The following is a 13,555-nucleotide window of genomic DNA, read 5'->3' on the forward strand; positions in this document are numbered from 1 at the left end:
AACTCCAGCCTCGAGGCTCCCTGGCCTTGTTTACTACACGCAGTAAGCAGAGTTAGTATTTGAAATGGGACTGCTGTGTGTCAGATGAAGTTGGTTGTGGAGGTTTTGCATGTCCAGGTTTGTTTCTTATTCACCTTAATGTCGTGGTTGGTGTGAGATGTTGAGCTGACTAATGACTGGGCGTTTTGTTTTGCTCAGAGTTACCTATTCCAGCTGCTGCAGGGCCTCGCGTTCTGTCATTCTCACCGGGTGCTTCATCGGGACTTGAAGCCCCAGAACCTGCTGATCAATGCCGAAGGTGCGATTAAACTAGCTGACTTTGGACTCGCGCGAGCTTTTGGCGTACCTGTTCGCACGTACACCCATGAGGTATGTTACCTACAGTCTGCCATCTCTTAAGCATTGGAGTCTTCTGAGCCAAAGCATCTCCTGCCCCTGATTACCTACATAGCTCCCTATACAGCTCCTGGGAGTGATCGTGTGACTTGCAACATAATTAACACCTCATTCTGTAAGGTCCCGGGATACTACCCATCAGCACAGGCTATGCTGATAAATCTGATGGACCTGATCATTTGTATTCTAAAGTTTTAACACTGGAGGCTGTGGAGATGGTAGGTGCTCTTGTTCACATCTTCCAAAATTCAATAGATTCTGGAATTGTTCCTGTAGATCAGAGGGGAGCAAATGTGACCCCACAATTTAAGGAAGGGGGGAGAGAAAATGGGAAACTAATGACCCAATAGCTTGAATCAATGATATTGAAAATCCTGGAACCTACAAAGAGAAATGTAATAACACAACAACATGAAATAATAGGATTGAACAGAATTAGCATGAACCTATGAAGGAAAACTATGTTTGACTAATCGATTAGAGCTTATTGATTTGTGACTAGCAGAATAGATAAGGGGAACCTGTGAATGTGGTGTATATTGATTAGCGGAAGGCTCTTGATAATGTCTCAAATAGGAGGTTAATCATTAAAATTAGAGCACAGGAAATGGGGCACAATACACTGACATGGATTGAGAAGTGGTTCACAGACAGAAAGTAGCAATGGGAATAAATGCTCGTTCTCGGGTTCTTCAAAACCCTATTCGCCTGTTAAGCCATTTTCAGGGAACTATGAGCTTGGACCCTGAGGTCTCTTTTATTCTTCAAAGTTTCTTAGCATCCTATCATTTACTGTATGTGTTAGAACCCTATATCCCCTTGGCACGTGTCAGGATTAATTCCATTTGCCAATGCTCTGATCAACTTTCCAGCTGATTTACAGTGACATCCTGCTGTTTCCTTGGACAATCTTCCTCAGTATTCCCAACAATCAATGTTAGTGTCATCTGCAAACTTACTAATCATTCCTGCTCCATTCACATCCAGGTTGTTAATGTATATCATCAGCAGCAGAAATCCTAGCACTAATCCCTGGGGTATACCACTAGTCACAGACTTGCAATCAGGAAGACACCACTATCCCCTGCCACCTATCACCAAATCAATTTTGGAACCAGCTAGCCAGCTGGCCACAGATCCCATGTGTCTTGACCTTTGGATCAGCCTACTATACATGACCTTTTTGGATGCCTTACTAAAATTCATGTAGATAACCTTCACCGTCCTGCTTTCATTAGCCTCCTTTGTTACCTAAACTGGCTTGGTATTTCCAGCATTTTCTATTTTTGTTTGAAGGGTTAAAACCTGGAAAAGTATGAGAAACATGATATTGGGAAAGAAATAACTATGCAACTGATAGCATGAAAATGTAGACAAAGTCTAAAAACATTTATTCTTTCCAGTCGTCAGGAACTGTATGACTATAAATATTCTGGCAGCTCAAACCAAGGTGAATATGAGCTTGAAGTGTTGTGTTTTTTCTTTGCAGGTTGTCACGCTGTGGTATCGTGCCCCTGAGATCCTCCTGGGATGTAAATATTACTCTACTGCAGTCGACATCTGGAGTCTTGGCTGCATCTTTGCTGAAATGGTAATGATTTGTAAAGTTAGCTAGTGTAGTTAACGATTCACGTGAAAAATATACCTTAGAGATGTATTTTCTGAAATTAAGTACTTTTTTCCTCTCTGCTTCTCCTTTTCTCCACTCTCAGATTGTATGTTTCAGACGGGGGCTAAAGGAAACGGCAGAGTGACTGTTACCTTGTCTTTATAGCCTGCTACTGGGGAGGTGTTGAAACAATATCCCAAAGAATGATTGTTGCTGACTTCCACTGGTAACATCAACAACTGCTCTATCCGTACACACACATTTGCCGGACAGTCCCAAGTCCTGAAAATAAACCAGTCTAACGTGAATGCTGATTTGTGGTTGATGTTCAAGCACAAGTCCCGAATTACGAGGGAAAAGAGATGGGTTCCATAATTTTTTAAAAACTCATCCCTCTAATGGTGAATGTTTTCAGCACACAGGGTGGCACAGTAGTGCAGCTGGTGGAACTACTAGCTCTCAGTTTCAGTGACCTAGGTTCAATCTCAACATTAGGTGGTGTCAGTGTGGAGTTTGTGTGATCTCCCTATGACTGGATTTCCTCTGGGTGCTCAGATACCAAACATGGTAACTAATTGGTCACTGTAAATTGGCCCGAGTGTCTATATTAATAGTAGAATATGGATGGAATTAATGAGAATGTGAGGTTAATAAACTGGGATATATATATATATATAGTATGATTGGTGCAGACTCAATGGGCTGAATGGCCTCTTACAGTGCTTTATGACAGGATGGGGTTTTTCCCATACTAGTCAGTTTCCCGATTTGAATTGTGTTTTATGGTTGATGGTCTTGCATTGATTTTGTGTGGTCTTAAACTTTCAAAATTGTACATGAGTGCATTGAAACCCCGGTTTTTACAGATTCCCAATGCCCATTAACTGTTTGAATAGAGAGTGACTTGCATTGCTAGTTATGAGTTTTATATGCTTTATGTAGTAGATGATCCCTGCACCTTTGGTTTTTCAGTGGATTTAAAGTCTGCTTAAGTTAGTTCTATACTGCATAATAAGACAGATGCTTTTGTCACAGCATCTTTGTGTGAACCAGTCCAGCTTTGTAATACCAACATTATAGATCCAGATAAGAGTGAGGTTCTCTGTCTTAAGATGGTCCAGTGGGTTTGTTCACATGTTTCTATGCAAAAGACCCCCAAGACTTTTTTGTTGACAATAGTTACTTAGCCTGAGTGGAAAGCCAAACAAGTGGCATCTGGCCAGTTCTCTATTAAAACACCAGACGAAGTTCCCTGTGTCTTTTTTATATAAAGCAGCATAACATGCAGCAGGACAGACACGCCACAAATTTAATACCTTGCTGAAAATATAAAAGATGTGGAGATGTGTTTATGCTGCCAGTTGATATGCTAGATTACAACATGTGTGACTTGTATGTGCCTTTGAATGACAGGTACCTCATCTTTATTTTCCAATATTTCCTCTAGAGGAAGGAAATAAGGGGAGAAAATAACATTGTCACAGCCCTTTGCACAAATCTACTGCTCATACTGGTCATAAATCCATGCAGGCAGTGTCAGGGTTTAATCTATGTCTGCCCAGAGATGCCTGTTCTGGCTAAAGTGCAAGTAGTGGACTAAGAAAGCTCGTGGGTTTCCTGCCACAGTCCAAAAACGTACCAGTTGATAGGCTAATTGGTCATTGTAAGTTGTCCTATTATTAGGCTAGGGTTAAATCGGTGGGATGCTAGGCGATGCAGTTTGAAGGGCCTGTTCCGCACTGCATTGATAGATAAATAAATGTAAGTACAGAGACACTTCCCTCTCCTCGAGATGAGCCATGTTCCAGGTGCTATACTGAAAATATTGAAATACCCCAGATGCTACAATTCTGAAATCAAACATGTGATGTGGGGAAAACTGGGTCAGTTGGATGCCATCTGTGGAGAAGGTTAATATTTCAGGTGAATAGCATTTTATCAGATAACAAGAATATGGGATGTTCTGGCACAGTAGGTTTTCACACGGATCTTTAATGGGGATTAAGCAAGAAGGGGGATAGAAGTTTACATTGAACTGAGAAGAGGATGTTTGTGCAGAGCATAGGCACTAGCAGAAGTGTGCTGGCCTGAGTGGCCTATTTCCTTGCTGCAGTTTTGACATTTTTGTTTCTATTTGCTCTGTATTCACTAATTCAAAAGTCTCAATTAGTCATTGAATTTAGCCAGAAGGTGCTCGAGCATGTGGATGGCACAGCAGGTAGTGCTGTTCTCACACAGCTCCAGTGACTGGTTTTGATTCTGTGGAATTGCACGTTCTCCCTGTAACCATGTGGGTTGTCTCCAAGTGCTGCAGTTTCTACCCACATCCCAAAAAATATGTGGGTTTGCTAAGTTAATTGGCCACTGTAAGTTGCCTCTAGTGTGTAGGTGAGTGGTGGACTCTGAGGGGAGTTGTGAGAGGCAATAGATTACAGGGAAATAGGGGAACAGTACTCATGGAAATGCCTTGAGCTACCTCGTATTTTGTATGAAAATGTGAGTAGATCTGAATGATTATCTAACCTTTCAAGCCAGTTGTTTACACCCTACTTGTCCTGAATAGGCTTCTATAAGCTCACAAAAGTGGCTATTTCCTTTTTGAGTATTTTATACCAGACACAGCTTCTTTTCCCTATAACTCACCTGAACAACATTCATTATTTCCAATTAGGAGTGTGCCAAGGATCATAACAGATAGCAAGCAGCTGACAGTTAATACTAGCCCAATGAAAATCTACTTAAATAGAGAAAATGAGATAGCCATGTAGTGATTTGTGAAGGTAAAAATGTTCTTTTCATCAAATTAATTAATGCCAGATTGTCTAGAGTGCATTAAGACAGGGCACAAAGATGTCCATTCAGAGTGCTGAGTTCTTAAAGAAATACATCAATGTCTATGATCACTATCATTAGCACTCAGATGATCTCCCAGCTTCTCTTCACCCTGATGCCTGTGTCATTCATCTCATCTGGTTTTCCTTTAGGCCAGTGGTTGTGGGGCATGATACAGTGCATGACTCTGGTATGATAGGGTTGGTAAAGACAGGGGATATGATATTCTTGCAGCAGCTTGAAATGTTAAAACATTTTCTCATATATACAGAAACAATTCTCGTAAAAATTTTTTTTTGATTTTAATCACTTCAGTGTTAGTCTGCTTGATTATTTAAAATGATTGTTAGAAGGCAGTTGGGTACCTCTTTCCCACATACTTGATAAACAGGACAGGCCAGTGTCAAACGAGGAAATCTGCAGATGCTGGAAATCCAAACAACACACACAAAATGCTGGTGGAACGCAGCAGGCCAGGCAGCATTTATGGAAAAGAGTACAGTCGATGTTTCAGGCCAAGACCCTTCATCAGGACTAGCGGAAAAAAGATGAGGAGTCAGAGTTAGAAGTTGGGGGAGGGGAGGAAGAAACACCAGATGATAGGTGAAACTTGGGGGGGGGGGGGGTTAAGTAATGAGCTGGGAGGTTGATTGGTGAAAGAGATACAGAGCTGGAGAAGGGGGAATCTGATAGGAGAGGACAGAATGCCATGGAAGAAGATACTTCACATTACTGAAGATACTGACTGAGATGATTCATGTGGAGGGGAAAGGATAGGTAGGATTTCTGAAGGGTGCTCAGGAGAACAATAAGTCTTTTGCCCAATAACAAGCATTTCTGCATTTGGTTCTGGAGAACAAATTGGCCTATGAATTAGAGGGGGAACATTTGGAGAGTAGTGCCTTTTTTTAAAAAAAAAGCTGTCTCTACATGAGAATAATACTTTATTGCCCAATCTTGTTCCATGACTAAATATTTCAGGTGAAATTTAGTTGCTGACCTCTGTTCAAGTTATGCTTTGTAGCAATGTTCATTGTATAAGGAGCAGAATAAATAGAGCTCTTGTGAAACTTACTTTAAAATGGCTTTATTGTTCAAGTATGATACATGGTTCTTGTGTGGTGGGCTCAAGATGTAATGAAACGCTGACCCATTCCCATTAGGGTAAAAATTCTTGCCCTCCACGACACATACTTCTGCTTTTTTTGGGTTACATATAGTACATCCACTGTTTCATGGCATCATAAGGCCTCTGGTGGAGCTGTAACTGTGTGCTTCACACTGAGGTTATTGAGGGGAGAAAAAGAGTTCACTGTTAATGAAATATTCAAACTAGTTGATAAATCTTTAACCATTGCACAGCCAGTGTGTGGTGTGTCTATTAGAATTAAATGATATTCTTTTTCATCCGACACTCTAAAATTGTGACCTGACTGCAGAATATGGAACACTAGAGTATACCTTCGTCTGACAAAAGAGTGAAAGCGTATTAGTGGCTCTCATGCTGTGTTGAAACTTAATTAACCTTGCAGTCCAATGCTTAGGGAATGCACCAAAAACCACTCGAACTTTTATTTTTCTAAGAATCTTTAAAAAGGCCCTAATGATAAATCATCATTAAAGTATCTTTTTAAATGAACGATGACCATAGTTGATGCATGGGAGATTCTACACACAGTAAAATGATTTGGCATCCTCAATTTACAAAATAAAATCCTGGTTGGGTTGAGTTCTCTTATCTTGACAATTTACTTGTAAACATTTTGTTGCAATATGAGGAGACATTATCAGTGCACTGTTAATTGTAGTATGTCCTCCAATTGCTTGGCCTTTATATATTTATCAATCAGCTGATTGGTTGTCATTACAGAAACTCAATAGTGATGTGGGGGGGGGGGGGTCGTTGTTGACTGGTTGCATGGCAAACTTCGTGCATTGTGGCCTGGAATTTTGCCTGCATTGGTTCATAAATAAGATGGGTGCCTACGTGTTTGTTTACAGAATTGTTCATGGAAAACACCTAGGAATTCTCTTACATACCACATGTTTGCATGCGCCATGACTTTCACTGATGCCCAGTCAAATTTGTGCGGGTAGAGATTAGGGAGAGTTGGTCATATTGCTTGACAGCCAATTGATGTTTTCTCCCAGTTTGCTGCAGTCTCTGCATTGGGTTTTGAGGACCACATTGGTCTCGTCCAATAGCTTGATTTGTTCTTTTGGTCAGTGACGAGATTTCCTCCCTGCATCACAATTGAGTTTCCATAATGACGACCAATCAGTTAATTGATAAGTATATAAATGCCAAGCATTCAGAGGACACAATACAATTAACAGTGCATTGACGATATCTCCTCATATGGTGATGAGATGTTTGCAAGTAAATTGCCAAGTTTGGAGAACAACTCCACCCAACCAAGCTACACACTTTCCAAATCGTTTCCAATTAGCTTTCTTTCTTGTGGCTGATGTACAGTAACTAGAGAATAACAATAATTATACATTGAAATGCTTCAGGCAACTAACTGCAAACTGATCGGCAGAGTGTATCAGTGTGATAATTCCTTTATAATGCATGCCAGTTAGATTCTAGAGCCAGGATCCTCCAGTTTAACATTGAAGGGAGCATCTTGCTACGATATGGAAGACTCATGTCACTGATGCCTTTTGCATTTCAGGAAACCAGCACCACCTACAGCAGGCTCTCCAAAATCTTATCTTTTAATTGCTTACTGATGTATTGGGCTGTTTTACAGGCGTGTAAATATATTGCCATAATATTTAAGAAAGCATTAAATATAATCCCGGCAGTATACTGGCTGCACTGATCTCTACCGGAACAGCAGCAGAGGCCCTGCAAGTAGTATTGGTGTCCCTGGGCAATAAGGGGAAGATGAGTCCAAGTTCCTTGGCCTTTTTGGAAACTGCTCAAGCTGTTTGAGTTTGAATTAAAGTTTAATTGTCATTCAACTATGCACATGTATACAGCTAAACAAAACAGTATTCTTCCAGGGCCAAGGTGCAAAACACAGTACATACAGTAACACACAGCGCATATAGTTGCGAAAGAGTACAAATGGCCATAATTTCTTCCTTACTGTTTTTCCTGCCTTTTCTCTCCCTTTTTTTTGGTAGCAATTTTAAATGGTTTCCTGGTATCTTATGGCATGTGTATGAAACGTAGTGACATGTATACTGTAGCAGCGTAGTTGCCTAAAGTAAACTGCACCAAGAGACAGCAACCTCAGAACATAGGAGGCAAATGTTGAGGGATGGAATCCTGACTTTCTAATCATCCATTTGCCTTAGGTGTTAATGCATTACCTACCTGTGACATTTCTGAAAGTCTGGGGCCAAGGTCTTAGGGTTGGAGGGTGTGAGTGGGAAAGGGGCTTGTTTTGCTGTTTGTGTTGTGTTGCTCAACATTGCGGGCATGCTATGTTGGTGCCAGAATATTTGATGACACTTGTGGGCTGCTCCCAGCACATCCTTAGGTTGTGTTAGTTGTTCACACAAATGACACATTTCACTGTGTGTTTTGATGTACATGTGAATCTGAAATTTGGGGACATAGCTTTGATGGCGACTGTTGAAACATAAGAGTGGTTTGTGTGAACTTTAGACAATTCTGCTTTTGTTTGGTTTCAGATCACAAGGAGAGCCTTATTCCCTGGAGACTCTGAGATAGATCAGCTGTTTCGCATATTCCGAACCCTTGGAACACCAGATGATTCCATCTGGCCAGGAGTGACGTCCATGCCTGATTACAAGCCCACATTTCCAAGGTGGATTCAACAGGATCTTAGTAAAGTGGTCCCCCCTTTGGATGATATTGGCAGAGATCTGTTGGCGGTGAGTAATAAGATTGGATGAAAGACTTTTAAAACATTGTGTGAGTTGCATGGTGATCAGACTGTAGAACTCTGGAATGTTAAACATTTGGGAAAGAAATTCTGGTATGCTCATCTGTAGTTTTGGACTAGTTTGAAACTAAGAGCTTAGTGTAGTGTCATATTAAGCCCACTGACAACTTTTACCCTTCAGATTTTGCGAACAAGTAATTGAGAATACAAGCAAATGGAAAGTTTCTACGCTTATACTGATATATCAATGTATAACTTATTAAAATTTTAATAGTTTATACTCAGTTCTGGTACAGGTATGAGCTGTTGGGAAGAGTTTCTGCTTGAAATTAACTGGTGTAAATATTTGGATAGAAATTTTATCTTTGGCTGCTAACGTGAAATGGGTGCTATTTAACACTCCAAGAGATAAATTACAATCTCTGGTGCTCTATTTTCCCTTGCCTTAATTTTAGTATTGCATTTAGTAAGTTTTTTAAAACTTACCATGTATTTTTTAAATTCATATGAATTTGAAAGCAGAGGTCATATATTACCAGAAACTGACCAACTTTGATTACTTTTTCTTCCAGAAAATGCTTCAATATGATCCAAGCAAGCGTATCTCAGCGAAGGGTACCCTGTCCCATCCTTTCTTCCAAGATGTGACCAAACCTGTCCCTCACCTTCGAGCTTAAAGTTCAGCCTATCAATTGCTGCTCTGAGGAAGTCTCGGAACTGACAAAAGTGTTTATTTATACTGTCTGCCCAGTCGTTATTCCCAGAAGTGCCAAAGATCCATTTATTTCCCACTAACATCTTTGAGCTTTTATTTACAAATTCTGTCTGATCTTTGTGAACATTCAAATTTAACATTCTTAAAAAATATTGAATATTCTTACATTCCTTTGATAAATGGATGACCTCCAGTTACCCTACCTCACGGGACTATAACCAACAGTTTAAAAGCTCCTGGAAAGTGGCTGTGAATCCATTGCAATACAGAGACAGAATAATTGTGCATTTGTGCTTTAAGTCTCTGTTCCTAAAGTGTGTTGTGATTATTTTGACCAATTAACCAAAATAATTTTAAAAAATCTGACATCTTTTCATCTAAGAGAAAACTAATCTCCATTAAAGCAATAATCTAATGGCTCAGAGGTGCAAATTTCTCTCTGAGCAACGCAAACCAAACAGCTCAGTATGATTCTTCATATTTACTGATTTCAGTCAGAGTGCCACAATTGGCTTGGTTGAGAGAGATGAAAAGACCATGACTTCACTTCCTTGTTATCCAACAACCTTGCTGGCTATTTGCATGTAGGATTACATAACATGAATGCAATAGTTCCTTCAGTTAGATATTTAACCAACATTCATTATCCAGTCTGGCATATGAAGAGTGATCTTATATGGTAGGTAGAAACTACTCAGTGAGCTTGAAGAGTGAGTGGAGAAGGGATTAAGTCTAGTTTATTGAATAATTAAACTAGACTGTACTGTTAGTCTATTGTGAAACTAAGCCATAAGGAAATCTGGTGCTAAGTTAGCTCATCTCAGCTAGTTTTGCAGTGAGCTCACAGTAATTGATCACAGTTAGTAAGATGAACTTGGTCATCATTTGGGTGTCTGCGGCACAGAATGTGTTTGTGTGAACATAGGTGAAGCATGTTGAGAAAGGTAAGAGATGGGAAGTAGTCTATCAAAAGGCAAATATAAATTTATTGATAATACTTTATTATAATTAGACTAGTAGTGTGTTCATTTAGCAGATAAGTTATAGTTGTAGCAGTTAGTTTCTTATGGTTAGTCAGGATGGTCACTTTAGATCACTACACCTTGATTAAGTCTAGATTTGAGGTGCTTTTGTCTCTCCCTGCAAGAACATGACTGCTGTCGTTTAGTCATGTAATAGCTGCCTATACTTGTAGGATAGACTGTGCAGTAGGTCCAGGTGGTGAATTGGTCCTTCTCTTTCTTGCTGGTCTTGGTCGCGACTCAATTTGGGATGTTGCAACAATTTCAAGAAGCAAATGCTGGTCTTGCATTAGTGAAGAATTCGGAAAGGAATAGAGAAGGCGTAAGCAACACACATGATAAACAGTATCCATTTGCACAGTGGATCCATAAGCTAATGGTCAGATACTGAATTTGCAGGAAGCTTCTAATTCATTTAGCCTTTAATTCTTGTTAATTTACTTTAGGTTGAATATCCAGTTCCACAAAAGCTTAATTAGGACTTTATAGCATATGATGACACTTAAAGATAAATAAATATGCATTTTTGAACCTGTTAAAACTTTTAATTTGTTGTATGCAACTCCTAACCGTAGGCCAGCAAGGGACAATTTTCCAGTGTTTTGAGACTGGCTATAAATATTATTAGCTCCTCACAATATCACCTGAACTCTTATTAAAGTTTAAACCAGTACTTGTGCACGTGAACACAATCTGACTGCTGTTACTTTGGACTGATTTGTAATTAATTGGCCTGCAGCGGTGGTTCAAATTCAGCGGCAATGTGTCTTGCAACTCAAACATACTAGGCAATTATACTTGTGTACAGCCTCTGCTGTGCTTTGTTAGTGATTTTCAATTTGCCTAGTGGTCAACGAAACTAGTCCCTCAACATGTCAAACATCGTAACATTGTGAATGAGCTGATGAAGACATTAGCAAGGCCTAAATTGCAAAGCTACTTCCCTGTGACGTCCACAAATTGGTCAAAAATATGGTCATCTAATAATTCCCAAGCTTTGTCAATGGGTCTTGGGAAAATCTTGGATGCAGCAACTTATTCCAGAATTATTTTTCGGCTTGCAGACCTCTAAGGGAAAACAAAACAGAATGAAATCATTGACAAGTTGTGTAGTGATTAAGCCAAGAGCCAATTAGTGATATAAGCCATTGTTCAGTAAGGAAATGTGCAGCACAATAAGAAAAATCCCTGGTTTAGTCCTTACCTGTACTGATTTAGAATATGTTGGTACCTGAATTAGAAAAGAGGGCTAATTGCAGTAAATTTAATTTTGTGTTCCATTGTGAAGTTCCTCAGCCAAACACTCCCACCTTGGTTCTACTTGCCCTACGCTGCAGTAACTAATCTATTTCAAACCAAGGCTTATCTGGGTGTATATGTTCAAACAGCTATTTGTTTTATATCTTTAAAAATTTATTCAGATTTATTATCTTAATTACAGAATGTTGTACTTTCTGGTTCTCTTGGTGACCTTTTTTTCTGTGTTTCTTCTCTTTGAGACACTGCCTTGCTGTACAACCAGCCAAAATGTTGATCTTAAATGTAGTGCTTACTACTATCACCAGTTTTTGAGTCCATGGATTAGCTTTGTTTGATGTTCTTTTAAAACGTTGGGATTCTTGAGATTTGCAATTACCATGTTTTGAACTTGTGAAAAATTAAAAATATTTGTAGACTAAATTATTTGTGTTATAGAAAAATTAAAAACTGTATCCAGTAGCACCTACTTTTGTCTGCATTTTATGTGAACCAGTAAGAGGGCGTACATTTTTGTCTCCCTTTTATGCTTTGAGCTATTTGGACTTCAGTGACCCATCTTTAGTTGGACATTCCAGTCTGATTAGGGCTTAAGACATAACACTCTTCAGTAAAACTATGGGCAGCATGTGTTTCATGCTGGTGGCCTGGAAGTAGTGAATACAACTATTTTATTGTAACTTAGTACTGTAATAATCGGTCATGTGATTTCATCACAATTGTTAATGTCAAAAATTATAGAACTGTTGGAGTGAGTTGCTCACTCCTATCAATTGGGTCAGGAGTGTCTTATTAACACCAAAAATAGAAGCCCCTCAGCCCATAATGTTGTGCCAACATTTTAACCAACTCCAAGATCAATCTAACCCTTCCCTCTCAGATTACCCTCCATTTTTCTTTCATCCATGTTCTTAATATGTGGCAGTGCATTTCACATACTTACTGCTGTGTTAAAAATAAATAAATAAATAAATCTACTGGGGGACCCCCCCCCCCCCCATACTTTTCTCCAATCACCTTAAAATTATGCCTGCTTGCATTAGCCATTGCCATCCTGGGGAAAAATAGTCTGTGAGCCAGTAGTGTTGGTCGGTACTATCTGAGGGGAATAATGCTCAGTGATTTAGAATATTACCTGGGTTTCAGCACCTAAGTAACAGGGAAAGGTTGAACAAGTTAGGTCTCTATTCTTTGGAGCGTAGAAGGTTGAGGGGGGACTTGATAGAGGTATTTAAAATTATGAGGGGGATAGATAGAATTGATGTGGATAGGCTTTTTCCATTGAGAGTAGGGGAGATTCAAACGAGGACATGAGTTAAGGGGCAAAAGTTTAAGGGTAACATGAGGGGGAATTTCTTTACTCAGAGAGTTGTAGCTGTGTGAAACGAGCTTCCAGTAGAAGTGGTAGAGGCAGGTTCGGTATTGTAATTTAAAGTAAAATTGGAGAGGTATATGGACAGGAAAGGAATGGAGGGTTATGGGCTGAGTGCGGGTCGGTGGGACTAGATGAGAGTAAGTGTTTGGCACGAACTAGAAGGGCCAAGATGGCCTGTTTCCGTGCTGTAATTGTTATGTGGTTATATGATTTTTGGCAAATATACATCTCTAGAGTTAGAAAATATGTGATAGTATTGCACCAGTGGTAGCTTTATGCGTGCTATCATGCATTTTATAACATTACCCTAAAATAAGCATGTCTGAAAAGTGGCCAATATAAAGTACAACATATATATTCAACCTAGTGGTATTCTGTCATCAGTGATCCCTCAACATTGAAATTTGTCACAATGATAGCTGAGTTCAAGCACTTATCATCAAATGTTGTTATAAAATTCTACATTGAAAACTATGTCACTGATGG

General features: G+C 39.5%; 1 protein-coding gene across 6 annotated transcripts in view; it reads left to right on the top strand.

Moving 5' to 3' along the window:
• cdk2 (cyclin dependent kinase 2) overlaps positions 1-9,406 on the top strand; it is a 97,081-nt gene extending 87,675 nt beyond the window's left edge. For all 6 annotated transcript variants that reach the window (XM_059955903.1, XM_059955908.1, XM_059955904.1 and 3 more), the window contains 4 exons: positions 199-369; positions 1,886-1,987; positions 8,486-8,689; positions 9,273-9,406. In XM_059955903.1, coding sequence (XP_059811886.1) covers positions 199-369; positions 1,886-1,987; positions 8,486-8,689; positions 9,273-9,377 — 582 coding nt within the window. In that variant the 3' untranslated portion in view covers positions 9,378-9,406. The remainder of the gene's footprint in view (positions 1-198; positions 370-1,885; positions 1,988-8,485; positions 8,690-9,272) is intronic.
• Positions 9,407-13,555: the final 4,149 nt, after the last annotated feature.

Source organism: Hypanus sabinus, chromosome X1 (genome assembly GCF_030144855.1).
Source record: "Hypanus sabinus isolate sHypSab1 chromosome X1, sHypSab1.hap1, whole genome shotgun sequence".
Lineage (NCBI taxonomy): Eukaryota > Metazoa > Chordata > Chondrichthyes > Myliobatiformes > Dasyatidae > Hypanus > Hypanus sabinus.